The sequence below is a fragment of the Equus caballus genome, chromosome 31 (assembly GCF_041296265.1).
Source record: "Equus caballus isolate H_3958 breed thoroughbred chromosome 31, TB-T2T, whole genome shotgun sequence".
In the NCBI taxonomy this organism is placed as follows: Eukaryota; Metazoa; Chordata; class Mammalia; order Perissodactyla; family Equidae; genus Equus; species Equus caballus.
This window is the reverse complement of record NC_091714.1, coordinates 3583622-3602435: the sequence shown is the minus strand read 5'-3', so window position 1 is coordinate 3602435 and position 18814 is coordinate 3583622. Positions and strand designations below refer to the sequence as shown.

Sequence of the window (18814 nt, the reverse complement as noted above, 5' to 3'; positions counted from 1 at the left end):
GGGGAGCCTCCTAGTGGAGAGGGGGCTTAGGAGCACCCTGATGGAGGCCGTGGGCCTGGGGGAGGTGGGGAGGGCATTCTAGAAGTGGGGCTCTGATGTGGCTGGCGAGGAGAGCACAATCGGCTTTCACTGGTTGGTCCTGAGTTAGAAGCAGGGAAGAAAATTAGGGCAGCTGTCAGTTGTTGATCAAGTTCCAGCTATTTGGGGCTGATTGTTACAAAAGTGACTGTGCAGCCTCCTGGACCGTGACCAGAGACAGCAGCCTGGCTTCCTGCAAGTCTGACGCAGGCAGCTGGCTTCCTGGGATGTTCACTGTAGACGAGGGGTTGTTTTCCTAGGCAGGTGGCTGCAGGTTGTGGTGACAGCTCCATCTGTACAGATGTCTGACCATTGTCTGTGCGTGTGCTCAGTCTCTCATTCCCTGGAGCCTCCAGAAGGAACAAGCCCCATTGACACCTGACATCGGCCCAGGGAGGCCAATTTTGGACTTCTGACCTCCAGGACTGCAAGACATACATGCATGTTGTTTTAAGCCACGACATTCATGATAACCTGCAACATCAACGATGGGAAACTAATACTTGGAGGAAGACGGAGGGAGACGTTGTGGTGGGAGATCAGGAATCACGTTTGGGCCACAATGAGCTGAGATGCAGTTAGACACATGGGGGCATCGTGAGTAATTAGGCAGACGCAATGGATGTTTATTACTCATGACCCGAAGAACCTTCCTAAGCAGCAAGCCCGTGAGGAGGTGCTCAATGTGGAGAAATCCATGTATCAGCCACCACCTTTGAGACATCTTCTGAACCATTAATTTAAATATATTAATTTAAATATACGTGTTTCCTGGAGAATGCACATCCCCGCCTGATTCCACCCAGGAACTGTGATCAGAGAAAAACGGCTGTGCTGATACACGAGCACGGCAGAGCCGCCTTCCGCTGGGACAGGGTGGAAACACCACTATTTCCCCATCTTTTCTGAATCCCTTTCTTCTGCTGGGAGAGAAGTCTGTCCCTGCTATTTTCCTCAATCCTGCACTTTGCCAACAAAACTGCCCCTTCTCTTCCTTCCTTGTCAGTCTAAATGTTGCCTTCTTCCTTTTCTATTTTATTTGGAACCTGCCGCCCCTCGTCCGGCCTCTGTGCCGTGTAATATTCTTTCTCTTGGTTTGCGCTGGGCTGGGAAGGTATTTATGGCTCTGATCTCGTCTCCTCGAATGCATGCTTCTTCAGCTGGTGGATGTGACTTCTTTTGCAGGACCTGCTCTCCAAACCTTCAACCACTATTCCTCACTGCTTCACATTTCCACATGATTTCTATAAAATAAATGTGTTTTCAGATCCTGATGTGAGGATCAGTATCGTCCTTCACTCTCCAGCAGAACAACCCTCTCCCTTAAAGTAGATGTTATTTCTTAAGTCTCAGGTTGGGGTGACCCTCTGCTTTCTCGACGACTTAACATTCTTCTTGGAGCCTGATATCCTGGAGTCGCCTTGAGGGAAGGTTCCCCTGAGGTGTCCCCCATCAGTCTCAGGTTGAATTCCCAACTTTGTCATTGGGGTTTTCAGGATGCAGCTTCTGAAAAGTTGCCCAGAGGATGAGCAGGTGGATACAGATAGGAGCCGGGCCTAGCGATGCCTACGACCTTGGAGCAAAGAACTGAAACATAGGTCAGAAGGGACTCAGACCATCCAAAAGGCTGTGGGGAACAGGCTGGAGCAGCTGACTGGGGTGGAGGCCCTGGATGGAGGGCCTTACACGGTGCTGGTGAGAAGCCCACGGCACACAGTGGGCTTGCAGGTAAAGCTGAGGGGGCGGCCTTGCTGTCACTCAGCTCTTACGCAGCCATGCCACCACCCCACCAGCAGGGAGCTTGCAAGCAAAGGAACTCAGATCTGATTTCACACAGACTTCCACTTCTACCAGGTACAACTTCACCTTCAAGTTTAAGGAACTTAGATGTTTATAAAAACAATGAATTTTTCTTGCAGGTCCCATGATGTATGCTTTAAATTTATTCTGAAGCCCGACTTTACAATCTCAGCCCATCTGATCTGCATGGCTGTCTCATTCTTTCGTGATTTGGGCATTGCAAGATGCATGAGAGAGTAGCTGGTCGCTGATGTGGTGCATTAGGGCTCCCGCTCCTCAGAAGCAGAGAGGCGGTGCCCTGTGGAGGTGAAGGGCATGCGCTTGCATCTGACTGCTTGGATGGGAACCAGGCTCTCCCATTTACTAGCTGGTGTCCTTGCGTATGTTGTTAGCCTCTGGGTCTCTGTTCCCTCAAGCGGACGATGAAAATAATTACATCACGGGGTTCTGAGGAGTCAATGACTTAACACATACAGAGCATTTAGAACGGCATGTAGCATACAGTGAGCGCTATTTACTCTCTTCCTCATCATTGTTATACGATGCAATACACAACGTAATACAATTTGCGACATCTGAATTCTATCTAACGTCAGCTGCTCCTGGTCTCATGAGCTTCAGTCATTGGATCCTTTTGCTGCCTATAAGTTTATGAGGTTCGTGTTTTGCAAAAGAGGATCAAGGTGGCAAAATTGGTACCTCAGGTATGTAAGTTAGCACTATGCCTCTGATGCTACACCCTGCACTATATAAAAACTTGAGTCATTAGCAGACACTGTCCAGCACTCTCTCGAGGTACACCCACGTAAGCTTAGGAGAAGTTGAGACATAAGCAACACAAGGCAACTTTCGTGTAGTCAGTCAGCTCCGACATGTGTATATACGTTTACATATTTCTATGTACTTCCCCCAGCCAACACAATGCCAGGAGCCCTTCCTTTTACACAGATTGGCACTGTCTACAATATATGCCTGATCAAATTAAGCCACAAAGACTCAAAAACAAAATAAAAGCAATCTTCTCACTCAATTCTCGCAAAGTGAGTCCAGCACCCTTGATTGAATAAGAAAAGCAACGATTGTTTCCTTTCAGATGCACCTCTCTCCTTCCTTTGAATCCTATGCAGTCGTAGTTTCCTTCTGCACTCAAGAACTGACTCCATTTTAATGCTATTTTAAATGAAAGGTGCATTCACGCCTGGGCATCTATGCAGTTTTATGTCATGTTATTTCTAAGTCGGGTCCAATTTCATCTCCCACCATGAGCCTTACGTGGCTGGTTATGAAAACCTACATTAGACCACCGAGCTGTTTTGTCCCGAGGAAATAGCTCTGAGTTCTTAGAAAGGAGGGCACATCGTTCAACTGTAGCGTGTCTGACAAAGGGAAGAGGAGGCACTGAGAGCACAGAATGCACGAGGCGGGTGCGCTGGCGGGAGGTCCCACACCATGTCCGACCTGAGGGGTGTTTGTGAAGAAGTGAGGGTCAGTACCCCATCTCCACCGTCTGAGGCCAGATTCTGCCAAAAGAAGAGTTGTCGTGTTGTTTGCCATAGCTCGTAGGGAGGAACAATCCTGAGGGTTCAGACTCTGATTGAACCAACTCTGATTGAGTCCCTACTCTCCGTGGGCTAAAAGTTCTGTTAAGCGGTAGCTACAACTGGTCTCACTCACTCTAGGCCCTTGTATAAAAATGCAGCTGAGAATAACGGCCAACCAGCAGTCGAGTTCACTGGGAATCAACTTGGGAAGATTGGTTTAAATGGAGCCTTAAACGTGGTCAATAGGACGACAGTAATTAGAGTGGCAAAATTAGGTACCGATAAGATACAGAAATAGACAAAGCAAAACACAATGATATTTCCAAGAACAGGAAAAGTATTGCATCCCATACTTGCTCTGAGGCTGCTGGTCTGATCTTCGTGGAGTTAAGAGCTGGCCCTGACCCCTTCTCAGAAGGACCCACACTTGGATTCCCGGCTCCGTCACAGTGAGGGGCTGCCCTGCCCCTGCATAGAGGGTGGGAAGTGCTAAGCTGTTGGTGAGACTGTCATTCTGCTATCAAACAATAAGCAGAGGCTGAACAGAGAAGGAAAACCTCCCTCTCATCTCCCCCATATCAGCCTGCCGGACTTTATCTGCTTGAGCTACCCATCCCCTGACTCCCAGAAGGATGCTCTAGGCTGGGTTCTCAACCTCAGCACCACTGACATTTTGGGCTGGAGAATTCTTTGTGGGAGCACTGGGGGGCTATCCTGTGCACTGCAGGATATGAGGCAGCAGCCCTGGCCTCTGTACACTAGACACCAGCAGTGACTCACACCCCAGTTGTGACAACCAGAATGTCTCCAGACACTGCCCAGTGTCTGCAGGGGGGGCCAAATCACCCTGACTGATCATGACTGCCCCAGGCAAAAACCACCGTATTCTGGCCTCAGTTCTATTGTTCAATCAAGATTGCAGACTTTTTTTTCTGCTCGTTACTCAGTGGGGGAGTTTCTGAATCACCCACATCCTTGCATGAGGAGGCCCTGACGGGCTCCGAATGGACTGCTTCTCCAAATGAAACAGACACCCTTTTCCATCCAAGCATTTGGATAGCTGGGTTTGCAAATTGTTCACGTGGTCGCGGAGAGAGGGGCCGCCAAATTCCAGGGCGTTTGTCAAACGGAAATCTGACTCAGGGGCCAAAGCCGTTGAGCGCCACGTTCTTCCGTCTGTGTTACATTAGAAAACACACTTCATTTTGCTGTTTCCTAGTTGCTCCAATCTTAAGAGAGAATACTGCTACTTATCAACAGGTCAGCGGATGCAGAAAAAAGCAGAAAAATATTTCAGTTACATTCTACCCGGAAAATGCTGAACACCAAACAGCATAGCGATCTGTGGCATGTGGGCAGTTTGGGTAACAAATGGGCCATCTGAAATGATGAGTTCTTTGCCACAAAATTCCTGCCAGCTCTTTCACCTTTGAGGGAAATCTAAACCTGGGTGTCTGCCCTTGGATAAATGGATCTTTCCAATAAGCAGCTTAAACGTGCTTCTGAAACAGCTCCAGGTCCTGGGGTCGTGCTGCGCAAGGAGCTTCACCTCACTGGAAACTCGCTGGTGTTCGCGCAGTCCCGTGCCCTCCTGTGCTTGGTTAATTGAAGCATCTTCCAGACAGTAAACAATGAGCCACTGTAGTCTCAGAGAGGATGAGGGAAATCCCTGTAACGTCCACCAGCTTGATTTGTCCAAGGAGCTTGAGGCTTGTCCAAAAGCAGGAGGACCTGGTTCTTCTACCATCGGCTGCAGCTACAGTGCCTGGCTTCTCTGCCTGGACAGAACTGTAGCTGAGATTCCTCAGAAATTGCCATCACGGGGTTTGGCTTCAACCGCATCTTTGAGGACTGAGTTATAAGCCATTTAACAAAGCCGAATTCAGATGGTGTCTCTTTACGAGAGCTGGATATGAGAACGTTAGTGGAAAACATACCACTGCCTTTGTTAACAGGAGATTTATTTTCAGAAGCACAAAACGCTAGCTGATCAGCCTCATAATAGCAGGCTGTTTTCTGGAAGGCACTGTGGTCCCTCAGCCGGCCAAACAATAGATTTGTTTCTTTGCGCTCCCTGGAAGCAGCCATTTTTTCTAGGATTGCTGCTGGTCACCCGATAAACTAAAGAAATTCCATGAGAAGTGACTCATGTGGAAAAAAATTCTAAGAAGCTCATGCATGCTTATGAAGCGTATGTGCAATATATTTCGAAGTACAAATGAAATTCTCTCGTCTGAGGCAGAATGCAGGTCTCTACCCTCCATCATCCTCACAGCCGTACATGGAAACAGCATCTGGATGTGAAAACGGTGGGCGTCCATCCAAGCTCTCCTTTAAACCCTTCCAAGGATGAGGAAAAATAAAACTCCACAACAGTCCACATCCTGGAAATATATCAAACCCACGTGCCCAGGCTGTAGAGGGAACCACTTCATGACACAACCTAGTTTTCCCTTGTGCATGAATCCACCGTTAGACGGTAACCCTCAGTGTCACCCCCACCCAGTTCTCGCGGGAATTGTAAATCATGCTGTATTACCTTCCTTCAACCTCCCCTCCGTGTGTTCAAGACGCTGGGCAGGCTGAACATGGAGAATCTATCAGCGGAACTCAACAAATTAATTGTTCTTCCGTATTTAAACGTTCTTTTGTGTTTGAGGATTTCAAGATAAACTTGCCAAAACGTCACATATTTCCAACCCAAACTAAACCAAGGGGCCTGTTTTCTGGGCTGGTGTTGTTTGTGACAGGGCCCAGCATTTTCTCAGTGCAAGAAACACCAGGTAGACGTCCCCCGTGGATATGCATGCTATTCTTGAGGGTCTACCTTTTTCAAAAACCCTTTTTCACAAAACGCCAGTGGAGCTGTGGGTGAGCTACAATGGAATGCGGCCATCCTACTGTAGTCTGCATTTTGAACAATTTCTTCAAAGGTTAGGAAAATCACAATGGATGGGACTACTCCTTTTACACCACTGCCTGATACGCAGGTTCCATCTTTCCCCAAATGCTCTTCGCAGAGCAGGAGCAGTGCCGTGTGCCACAGACATGTCTGGGATAAGCCAGAGTGTGTCTGGTCACGATGACCCCAAGGGCTGGACCCGGTTCCTCAAGAGCCTCGAGTTCAGCTTAGCAGGAGAGCGGTGAAGTCAGAGGGTCTCTCACTTTCTTGTAGAGAGAAGGTACCACTTATGCTTTTTACATAAATTAGATTCCAATTTTAGCAGGAAGTTTGAGCTTCAACCCACATTTTACCAACCAGAAAACTCAAGAAACTGAGATTTTGGATTCCCGATCAAATATTGAATCTAGCAACAATTACGGAAGCTAAAGGTACTAAGCAGAGATTGCCAAGTTGGATTATGGATCATGGTTACTATTTACTGTTCTTGAAGATTGATACTAAAAATGCCAGCTCTCTGCTTAAGTGTTTGCAAATACCACCAATTTCTGCTTCTATTTCTGTCTTTAATTTTTGGTGACTACAGCTTCCTCCCTCCCTCCTTTCCTCTTTCCTGCCCTTGCTTTGTCAAATGCAATGCCTGTCCCCAACTCTAGTGTCCAAAGCTTTTATTCCAGTGTATATTATATATATATAAAGCTACTAAAGGTGATCAGTACCTATATGTTGGATAGAACTGAAAATATTCATGATTTGCACGATAATTTTAACAGGGGGCCTGCGATCAGAGCAAACTGAACTCCATCGCATCAGAGCTTGGAAAATGGTGACCAGAGAGGATGTTGGCCAGGGTTCAGTCGCGCCTGCTGGGGTCAGGGCACCCTGAGTGGCGACAGGTGCACATCGTACCCACACACACCCTTGCCCACGGCACGCGCTCGGCCTTACCTTCACGGCATACTCTGCATCAGTAGCTTTATGCACACACCGCTTGCACACGGAGTAGGAGCCCACCCCGATGTCCTCCTTGATCTCATAGCCATCGGTGAAGTGGATGTTGTTCCCGTGTAACTGCTGCAGAGAGAGACCAAGGGCAGAGAGCGTGGTCAGAGCTCTCTCATGCCCAGGTACAAGCCCAGCACAGAGAATGCAGTACAAAGGAAGGTTCCAGATTGTGCACTCGAGGACACCGAGGCCAGGAGTTACTACAGTCCTCTGACCAAGGGCACGGAGCTAGTGAATGATGGTCTCAGATCGAAATCCCAACTTCCCTGACCTCTTGGGTTGTGACTGAATTTTTAGACACCATATACACTGTGTCAGCTGACCGGCCATGTTTCCCCAAAGATCTGAGAGACCGAGAATCTGGAGAAAGGACAGAAGCTGTGGTAGATATAGGGCGTGTGGGGCTCACCCTTGTGTCCAGAGTGGGTATCTAGATGTCAACATCTAATTGGAAATCTGACCCCATGATGTCCCACTCACCACCCACATCTGCCCATACATACAATCCTCCATCCTATCTGCTCTGAGTGTAGACACAAAGCCACCAAGAAGGGTATTCACCGTCACACCAAGTGTCCCCTTTACAGATGCTGTGTGTTTCCAAAAGGCCTCAGGGAGAGAAATGCCTTGGAACTCCAAAGCCATCCAATTTACCTCAACTCGGTTCTTTTTTTTTTTTTTTGAGGAAGATTAGCCCTGAGCTAACTGCCGCCAATATTTTTGCTGAGGAAGACTGGCCCTGAGCCAACATCTGTGCCCATCTTCCTCTACTTTATATGTGGGATGCCTACCATAGCATGGCGTGCCAAGCGGTGCCATGTCCGTACCCGGGATCCAAACCAGTGAACCCCCGGCCGCCGAAGTGGAACGTGCGAACTTAACCACTGCGCCACTGGGCGGGCCCCTCGACTTGGTTCTTAAGTAAAATATATCATATTTCCTTCTTAGAATTCCCTATTTCTGATTACATTTCTCCTTATAAAAATGTCATCTTTGACCTCCCAAAGAGCACATTTCACAACAGAGAAATGGCACCCACAAACTGAACCACTCTTTTGGGGTACCGCCTTGACTCTGCACAGTGAAGATGCCCAAGTCTGACCCCCTGGGGGCTCCGGCCACAGACCGACCCTGGTCACACCCGTCTTGAGACTCTTTCCCCTCCTTAGGAAGAATGTGGAGCAGGGCTAAGGGTCAGGTTCACATCACACGGCAGACACACACTAGCACCTGGGAGGCTGAGGAAAGAGTCTGTGATGGAAAGTGCCCCCGCCTCGGCTGAGACGGCTCTCAGTCCACCTGCAGCATCGGGGCTGGTGCCTCCTCACCCCAACCTGCTGCAGGAGACAAACGAGTCCAGCCCCACGGGATTACCTGCACGATGGGGGGAACCGTGGTTTTGTGCTGATCTTGCTGCGAAGGCTCCTGGACCAGGCTTGAGGCCACGAAACTGAATCCTCTAAACAGATGATGAGCGTTGGCACTGGGGGGGACGCCAGGTGAGTCTGCAAGTGACAATGAGAGAGTTCAGCCTTCCAGGAGGAGCTGAGTGACTGTGTGGTGCAGTAACACTGTGAGTGTGCGGTGTGAGTGTGTGTTTGTGTGTGTAGGGAGTTTGTGTGCTGTGTGGATATATGTGCAAGTGTACAACGTGTGCTGTGTGTGTGCCCGCATATGAGCACGTGGTGTGCATTTGTTTAGTATGCGTGTGTTGGAACAGGAGATAAAACAAAGGTTTAGAAATGCTGAACCATATGAAACGACACTTTATTTTGGGTGGTTTCAGCAATTTGATTTTTAAATGGCAAAAATGCCTAGAACAAACACTTTAGGATAATTACAAATCAAACTTAGTATTCTTAACCACAACCCTCTGCCCCTCCCCACTCCACACTGAGACAGAGGCCACTAGGAACCTCAGGGTGGAGCTGTCAGCTCCTGGACCAATGAACATGGAGGCCGCCTTCCGGGTTTCTAGGTTCAACAGGAACTGTGTGCCGGGACAGAACTGGGGGCATAAATGACTCTTCCTGCCCTATCTGTCCCACAGCCTGCACAGCTCTGTGTGCAGCACGAGTCGGCGCTCTGCTCTTCAGGGAGATTCGGGGAAAGCCGCTCCTGTCCACAGTGGACAGGAGTGTGAACCGAGGGATTTACTTCGATTATGACTTCTCTAAGCTCTGTATGATTTGTCTGAAAGCTTGACTGCTGCGACACTGGTCCCATTTCAAGTTATCAATAAGTGAAAAAAAAGAGAAGGATAAATCACTGACAGGGAGAAAATATATGCATCAAATATAACAGGCAAGGGGCTAAATTCTCTCTTATGCAAAGAGCTCCCAGAGATCAATGAGAAAAGAGCAAAGTGCCCATCAGAAAAACGGGGAAAGCATGGGGTGCTGATTGCTACGATAGGGAAGAAAAACAGTACTTTCTGATGAGCAGGTGTGTACGCTTTCAACTGAGACGCCACTTTGCCCAACCAATTAGCAAAAATGAAAGCCATCAGTCACATCCCAGTTTGGCAAGAGGGTGGCTGTCATAACGGTAGGCGGGAGCAGAAGCTGGCATGAACTTTAGGAGGGTTGATTTGGTAGTATGGAAGTTTCAAAATTATCAAAATTTACAATTCACGTGTCCTTTGAAAAGCAACTCTTACATCCAGGAATTTATCCTACAGAACTACTTTCAAAAGTGCTTACAAATGTTTGTGTTAGGAATATCTGACACAGCAAAAAAAATTGGAGACAGTGTAAATATTTACCATTAGAAAATCATGGGCATGACATGAAAAGATGCTCATCATCGCTGATCATCAGGGAAATGCAAATCAAAACTACACTAAGATATCACCTTACACCCATTAGAATGACAAAAATATCTAAAACTAATAGTAACAAATGTTGGAGAGGTTGTGGAGAAAAAGGAACCCTCATGCACTGCTGGTGGGAATGCAAACTGGTGCACCCACTAGGGAAACAGTATGGAGATTCCTCAAAAAATTAAAAATAGAACTACCATACGATCCAGCCATCCCACTACTGGGTATTTATCCAAAGAGCTTGAAGTCAGCAATCCCAAAAGTCCTATGCACCCCAATGTTCACTGCAGCATTATTTACAATAGCCAAGACATGGAAGCAACCTAAGTGCCCATCAACAGACGAATGGATAAAGAAGATGTGGTGCATATATACAATGGAATACTACTCAGCTGCAAAACAGAACAAAATCATTCCATTTGCAATACCATGGATGGACCTTGAGGGAATTATGTTAAGTGAAATAAGCCAGTTAGAGAAGGATAATCTGTGTATGACTCCACTCATATGAGGAATTTAAAAATGTGGACTAAGAACAGTTTAGTGGATACCAGGGGAAAGGTGGGGTGGGGGGTGGGCACAAAGGGGGAAGTGGTGCACCTACAACATGACTGACAAACATTAATGTACAACTGAAATTTCACAAGATTGTAACCTATCATTAACTCAATAAAAAAAAAATGAAAAAAAAAAAAAATCATGGGCATGACCAGCAATGGTGCATCCATATCCGGATGCTCTGTTGGGAAAGGATGCAAGGCCAGGAAGTCTACCCTAACTGGAATGAGACACGCTGTCATGGGAGGATAGTCCCAACAGTTTGTCAGGTCCAAAGAGACAAACCAAGCTGGAGAACATCCACGTTGTAAGAAAAATTAAAAAAAAATATATTTTAATATATATATTACAGTAAAATAATAAACAATATAAAACAATATAACATAACTCCTATAATGTATACATTGTAAATATATAAATGTAGAACAATATATAAAGTATATACGTATTCAAATTTTTTCCGACAACGTATAAATGCAAAGAATTCTAAGTACATCTTATATATACAGCCCTGGAGAGGCCCTCTGAGTGGGTCTTTGCTTTTCTACTTCTTATCTTTTTTCTTTGTTTTGAGACTTTATTTTGACATGGAAACAGTACAGTCCAGTTTCTAGTTTTATCCCTGCCCGGTGGAGCAGGTGGGTGAGGGGGTGGGCTGTCGCAGAGAACGCGGCTTTTATTCCTGAGCATAGTGTTTTGGGGAGAAAGGCGATAAGTGGCTCCTTCCATGCCCCAAAGCTCAGCCCTGTGCCCTCCCTACAGATGAAGGAGTGAGCACCCACACTGTCCCTCCAGGGAGCCCTCGCCTCCCTGTGTGTGTGGGGGAGGCTCCGTGTGCCTGGGCTCAAATTCACCATGGACCACAAAACTCAGCCCTTGACCTGTCACATCACAAGGGACTTCACAGTCACTAATGTGATCAGAGTCAACTCTGCTAGGAAAGAAACTGCCAATGTGCGAGATGAGGGAAGCTGATTAAAAAACAGAAGGCTCACCTGAGTAGTTTTTAGAATCTGGAAATTACACACTCAGAGACAGCAGAGGCAATGCACGTGCCGTCTGAAGACTGCTGGGTTGCAGCGGCTCCGGGAGCTCCAGGCGGTGGGCTCTGGCTCACAGCTTCGCTTTGTGCTGTGTCTTCTTCTCCCACCCCGCACAGAATTCTGGCTTGGAGGTCTGCCTGTTCTTAAAAATCCCCTAAGCTACCACGTGCTTCATGCAGTGACCTCCAAGCACAATGGGTACATCATAAGTCAATCATCAACCCCCAGAGATGGTTTGGTGTCCTCTCCTAGGGTTTTAGGTTGAAGAATTTGAGCCCGTTCTAGGGAATTAGCGTGCGAATGTCAAGGGCGAGTAGATCTGAAGGCTCATTTTCAGCATCTCAGAGTGTGTGTGGGGGGAGGGTACAGCCCTGTTAACTTGAACTGATACACTTTCATTATTGAGTGGAAAATCTGTAGATCAAATAAGCAATGACTTTTAACTATAAGGAGGCGTGAAGTGCAGGGCCACGCCTTCCATTGCCCAGGGCTGCTCTCCCTGAACAGACAGAGGAGAGGTGGCTGACAGGCTCAGCAATCTCCTGAAGTTCAGACGGATCTTTACACAAGGTTAAATCAGCTAACGTTTGATCGATGTGGCCAGAAGGTGACTAAATGATGGGTGGCATAAATAGGATTTAAAATGTTTGATAATCACCCAGGGGATGCTGATTTTTAGCACAGTACTTAAAGAAGAGCAAAAATATGGGTTGGACAAAAGGAAATTTTAAACATAGTACGATCAACATTTGTTGATTGACTTGTGTGATATGTTTTATGGGTTTTTAAATCTTAAACGGGCATCTCTCGGCAGTCAGCGTGCTCTAATGGGCAGCGGATGTGTGATCGGGGACATCAACTAACTTTAGCGTTGGCTTATGTTGAAAAAAAAAAAAGATAGTAAGATTCCTATAAGAAATTCCCACTGTGCGTCCAAGCCTAACATACGGATGTGGCGTATCTGCCATTTCAGAATCGCATCGCTCCCACTTCCCATTAACCCAGCTCTGCACCCAGCTCATGTGCTTAGAAAATCCTACCCTCTTATAAATATGTCAACACAGAGTGAATGATTTTTCTGTGTCCTTAGCACTTCAATTACTACCTACCTCAAAGGCAAACCATATGGCGTAATAAATTAACTTTAAGTAAAATTGATTGGAGAATTCAAAATAGTAAGGAATAAAAAAGCCATTAGAATGACTTGTGTCTAATTATGTTTCCCTTAGGCTAATATTAAAATAAAATTGAATTCTCTATGTGCACAAAAGACTTACAAGGTGCTCAAAAAACAGCTTGCGGGTCACACTGGCCGACTAGGTTGGAGTTTAAATTCTTCGTGGATCATATAAAAAGGGGGCATGTGTGAATAATTCAGAGTTGGCTGTATTAGCATTTCCTTAACAGGCAGCACAAGGATGGTCCTTATTTCAGTATTTTAAACGCCTAGCTCCAAAGGATGGAGGCTTGTGATAAAACACTGCACATTTCATTAAGGACGGGGAGGTTTGCATAAGCATTCATAGGAGGTGTCCTTTGAGCCGGTTGCTTTTGTGTTCCTTTCACATTCACAGGAGGAGAAATAAAATGACCTGTTCAGGTGAGCTGTGGGCAGAGCCAAGATGGGATCCCCAAATCCCGCCCTCTTCTTCCAACCTCTGAAGCCAAAAAGTAACCCGATTCCGTGAACTGGGTCAACTGTCAACAATAAGGACCAACCCCGACACACGAATACTTTCTAAGGAAGATGACAACTGGACGGAAGTCCCATCACCTCTATTAGAGAGAACAGACTAGATGTTTCCTCCTCCTGGGCAGCCTCATCAAACATGGCAGCAGCAACTACCCAAAATTTTGATGGCCGGCATCACTCAAGCTTTGTCACTGATGCCAGTCTTGGTTTTATCTGGGCACTGCAGGAGGACCCAAAAGAAATTAGTGAACAGTCTGTCTCATGGCTCCCTGACTGATAGCGCCCAGAATCAGCTTCCTGCCTCTTCTTGGAGCCAATGTTGCTTAGGTCAGGAGCTGCTCCGGGTACATTAGAAGCCCCACGAAAGGCTTGCTATGCTCTCCATTGGCACACAGCTCATTCGTGGTCTGGGAAATGGGCTTTCCCCCGACACCCTACGCCCACAGAGAGCAAGGTAGATTCTCTGTTCCAGCTTCAACTACCTGATATCTTGTATTTGATGCTTTATTTGTTTCATGATTAAAAATCATAGAAAATTTCGTATTCAAAAGTAGTAAGAAAAGACCCCCCCTGGATAAACATCACACAGCCCAATAACCCCCAACTGGCTGAACTTGCCTCACCCAAATCTCCAGAAGGGGCTTGACACCCTACCATTACTGTTATGACTGAACTGTGTCCCCCAAAACTCACATGTTGACACCCTAACCCCCAATGTGACTGTATTTGGAGAGGGGGCCTTTAGGGTCATAATTATGATTAAATGAGGTCATGAGAGGGGGGCTCTGATTTGACAGGATTGGTGCCTTATAAAAAGAGGAGGAGACCCCAGAGCTTGCCCTCTCCTTGTGCAGAATAAGGTCAAGTGAGGATACAGAGAGAAGGTGGTCGTCTGCAAGGCAGGCAGAGAGCCCTCACCAGGAGCCAAAATATACGTCTGCTGTTCAACCCGCCCCGTCTGCGGTATTTTGTTATGGAGGCCTGAGCAGCCTAAGACAAGGATCATATCTTTAAAAAAGCTGTTATTAATATAATTCATTAATATTAATTCATTAATATCACAAAAGGATAACTTTTAAAAGGAGCCGACCGGTTTGGATTAAATTTGGCAGACCCTAAGAGTAATTTTAGACAAACCATGAAATCTAAATTTACGTGTCCATCTGCTTTTCTGGGATCCAGCAGTTTTGATACAACTTTTCAAACAAGTCTTTGCTTTTAGCACGAACAAGATCTATACTTTCCAAATCTATAGACCTAACTGATGGCCTTCCTCTTTCCACAAAAACTCTCTAAATGAGAGATTTCCAGTGTCTCCAGCTTCTTTTCCCGTGCTAGCCCGTGTGTGTCCCTCTGAAAGAGGTGGTCACTGGGTTGGCCACGCAGACCAAGAGGCAGGAGGGGCTAGTGTCTATAGAACACCTGGATATTTCCAAACTGGTTGTCACGTGGGGGATAACCAAGAACTGATTCCATGACTTACGTCTTTATGATTGGGCAAAGGAAACAAGAAAATCAAACAGAACTGACTGTGATTTTCCATGAAAGTGTTCTTGCACATAACTCTCTGGTTCCTAGTATCTGCCCCTCCCTGGCCGGGTAGGACGGCCCCTTAGAAAGAATGCTCCCTGTAGGAACACACCTGTGGGCGTCCGTGCGGTGAACTCAGGGTCAAAGTGGAAGGTGTCCTCGGGCCGGCCCACTGCAGGTTTGAAGGGTGGCTTGACCTCCTTCCGGTACAGCTTCTGCAGGGAGAGCAAGAAAGGGCAGTGAGGAGCCACTGAGACACCGGAGAACGCCGAGGAGCAGCAGAAATATCTGTACACGCACTGTCTCAGGTTCCATCTGACAGCAGCCCCGCTCAACACCCTGACATACTTGTGAGTACATAGGTAAAATACATCTTATATTGATATAGATGATATATAATTAATTTATGAAAATATATAAGAGTCATAGTTCAAGGTCTAAGGGTTCAGGGACATGCCAAGTATTCTTCATTTTAGGGCAATGGTTTCCAACTGAGTTTTTGGGCAGTAGAATTTTCATCTTCAGCTAAAACCTGAGAGGACAGCCACATCTCCCCCTCACCCCCGGCAACCCCAGTGGGGAGCCCTGCTCCTGGGTGCCTCCTTCCCTCCCCGGTGACCTGGGAGCCAGCACCCTGGACCCTTCAGCTCTGTGGGGACACTGTGGAAATGCCCACGTAGGTCCTTTCTCGCCCACACATCCCGGGATCTGTGTGTGCTCTGGGGGACCATGGCACTTCCCTTGGACACTGACTCTGGCTGTCAGCATCCAGACCCCTCTGCGCAGGTGGGTTGGGTCATGTTCCTTTACACACATCTGTGCACTGCAACACACTAACACACTCCTGTGAATGCTAACGAACCCATGGGAATACCAGCATCTAGTTGGAGAACGGGCTACATGTGGGGGTCCCAAACTTATTTCCCTGGGGCTACCCCTCCCAGAAAGCACAGAGGATCCACACCCCTCATCGCTCGGGTCTTACAGCTGCCTTCTTGAAAATGCCTTCCTAACCCAATGGAGGTTATTTTCCATCCTCTTCGGCAGGGCAACAACTCATTCCTTGATTCCATGATTCAATTCAAGGAGCAACACGAAGGCATTGGGATCAGGCTTGGCAATGAGGTGGACAGCGTGGCAGATGGTGCAGGAGCGAGTGTGGTCGGAAGGAAGGAAGTTGGGGTACCCCGAGAGGTTTGGGGTGCCAGTCTGTGGAGGTGGGCTCCAGAGCAGAGTGGCTGTGGGGCATCGTGGGGGGCAGGACCTACAGCGACGCCACCTCAGATGCAGGCTGAGAGGGGTTTCCGTCCAGGTAGATTTCAGGACATGGAGGATCTGGGTTTATTTAAATCACCTTGGAAACATAAGTCATGGGCGATGGCCAACGTGCCAAGAGGCCGTCCACTTGGCAGGCTGGCATGCCAGCAGCAAGACTTGGAACCAGGCAGAGGGTCTTGCTGTAACTATTTAGCATGAGTTGTCCCAATCCTGCCTGATCAGAAGGGTCTGCCAGGTGTTGGCTGAAAACACCAATTTCCAGGCCCTTTCCTGGTGCTCTGATTCAATAGGTCTGGAGCTCTGCTCTGGAGTCAGGGCCCCCAGTGGACGGGCAAGTCTGGGAAACGGACACAGTCACTCTCACTGAGAGCTGCTCTAAATCTCTCAATAGCGCCCAAATGCAGATTTTGTCACCTTGCTCTTACAGACGAGGAAACTGAGGCTAAGACAGGTTAGGTAAGTTGTCCAAGGTCAAGAGTGACTAAGGGGCAGATGGGAGGGGGACCTGAGTCTCATATTACAACAGCTCTCGGAAGGGAAGGTCCAGTCCAGAGGCAGGAGGGCCCCAGACGTCCCCACCCCTGCCTGGAGCACACCCTTCCAGAAACCATAGATGCTTTGGAAACCGCACGTGTGGCTGTCAGCACAACAGCCACGTCCAGGGATAGAGCGCCCAGGAGGCCATGGCTCCCACTTGATTTAACGAGCAGCACAGCCGCGTGTGCCTCCGTGGGGTCTCAGGGTGCGCAATCGGGAGCCATCAGAGGAGAAGAAACGAGTTAATTCAGCCCTGAATTATTTGGTGATTTCCTGCCCTGGGTGAATAGATTGCATTAGGAATTGAGTTAGCCCTTTCCAGAAACAGACAGATGCTGCTCTCAGTGGTGACGCGCTCACTGGGGGTGGGGTGGGGTGGGATATGAACTTCCCTGACACATGCACTTGTCAGAGGAAAGCTAAAAGGCAGAGGTGAGCTCCATGCCCTGATTAAAATGCTGGGCATCACGGAGACCGATGGTCGCCCGGTGCTGCCCGGTGGGGCTCAGAGCCCTTCCCCTCGCACCCACGAGTCTCCTTCTGCGATATTCGAGCTGGATTTTTGAACACATGTCTGTCCTGCTCAAGTGAAATGCACCTCCTCTCCCTCTGCGTGCATGTGTTCTCTTGCTGCTTGGGGAGGGAGGTTGGAGGGAGGGAGGAGAAGGAGACAGAGAGCAGAGCGAGTGGCGTCTCTGCCATGCACACACAGGGCCGGGAATCCTACCGTCATTATGAAGGGGGAATGAATTTACACAAGAGGTTTCCATTCACCAAAAGCACACACACAGAGCTGGCTTAATCCAAGCGAGAGCTGTTTTGCATCTGGAAAGCTGAAGCTCACACATTTCAGTTCTTCTCCTCGCCCCAACTCCACCGCCAAAGGGACCCATGGGAGCAGGAGGGAGCGCAGGGCCATCTCCCATGCCTGCCCCCAGCTTCACAGCGGGGTACGAAATAATCCCCTTAACCTGGTGCTTCTCAACTGGGGGCGTTTCTGCCCACCAGAGGACATCTGGCAGCACCTGGGGTCGTCTCAACTGTGTGAATGCTACTGGCGTCCAGTGGGTAGCGGCCAGGGATGCTGCTCACCGTCCTGCATGCTCAGGATGACCCACTGCCTTGTTTCCCCTCCGACCATCAACAGTCTAACTGAACACCAGTTATACTCGTTAAGAAGCACAGCTGGGATGTTGAGGTCACTGGCACTTTCCTGGGACCTGTTCTCCTCCCTGTGAAAACCCACTCAGCCCTGCTCGTTCTCTGCCATCGCCTCCACCCCTCCCTCCCATGAGGAAATCGATGCCTTGAGAATTCAAGCTGCCCAAGAAAGCAAAGGTTTCACCTCCCACCAAGCAGACTCCAGGGGCCACATTCTCCACGCCGTTGCCCGAGAGCAGCTTGGCGGTCCAGGCTGGGAGGCTGACCCCTTGCTGGGAGACGCAGCTTCCCTCTTTCCAAGTGTATACCCATGAGGAAAAAGAATTCATCAGAATCAGATTTGTAACCAACAATGGGACTGGGGCTGGCCTGGTGGCGCAGCGGTGAAGTTCGCATGTTCTGCTTCCCGGCGGCCTGGGGTTCGCCAGTTCGGATCCCGGGTGCAGACACGGCACCGCTTGGCAAAAGCCATGCTGTGGTAGGTGTCCCACGTATAAAGCAGAGGAAGATGGGCACGGATGTTAGCTCAGGGCCAGTCTTCCTCAGCAAAAAGAGGAGGATTGGCAGTAGTTAGCTCAGGGCCAATCTTCCTCAAAAAAACCCCCCAAAAACAAAAAAACAATGGGGCTGCTGCAAACTTCCTTTGGGTGGACAGCTGTGCATCCTGTTAACTGAAGTATTTAGCAATAACTCAGGGAGCGAGAGACGACAGGGACCCTGGTGCCCCCCGTCCCAGGACCCTGCACCATATGGCTCAGCTCATGCTTGCCCTGCTCGGCCCTGTGCACTGTTCCGTTCCTTCCTCTCCCCACTGCATGCCCAGCCCTGTGCTGCTGGAAGCCACTCAGTGCACACCCACTGAGCCAG

General features: G+C 48.3%; 1 protein-coding gene across 9 annotated transcripts in view; it reads right to left on the bottom strand.

Annotated features, from left to right (window-relative positions):
- RPS6KA2 (ribosomal protein S6 kinase A2) overlaps positions 1-18814 on the bottom strand; it is a 367321-nt gene that overhangs the window by 21153 nt on the left and 327354 nt on the right. For all 9 annotated transcript variants that reach the window (XR_011434455.1, XR_011434456.1, XM_023633075.2 and 6 more), the window contains 3 exons: positions 15084-15186; positions 8701-8831; positions 7270-7395 (listed from right to left, as the gene is read on the bottom strand). Coding sequence is in view for 7 of the 9 variants with exons in the window: in XM_023633075.2 (XP_023488843.1) it covers positions 7270-7395; positions 8701-8831; positions 15084-15186 (360 nt within the window). In the remaining 2 variants the exon portion in view is untranslated. The remainder of the gene's footprint in view (positions 1-7269; positions 7396-8700; positions 8832-15083; positions 15187-18814) is intronic.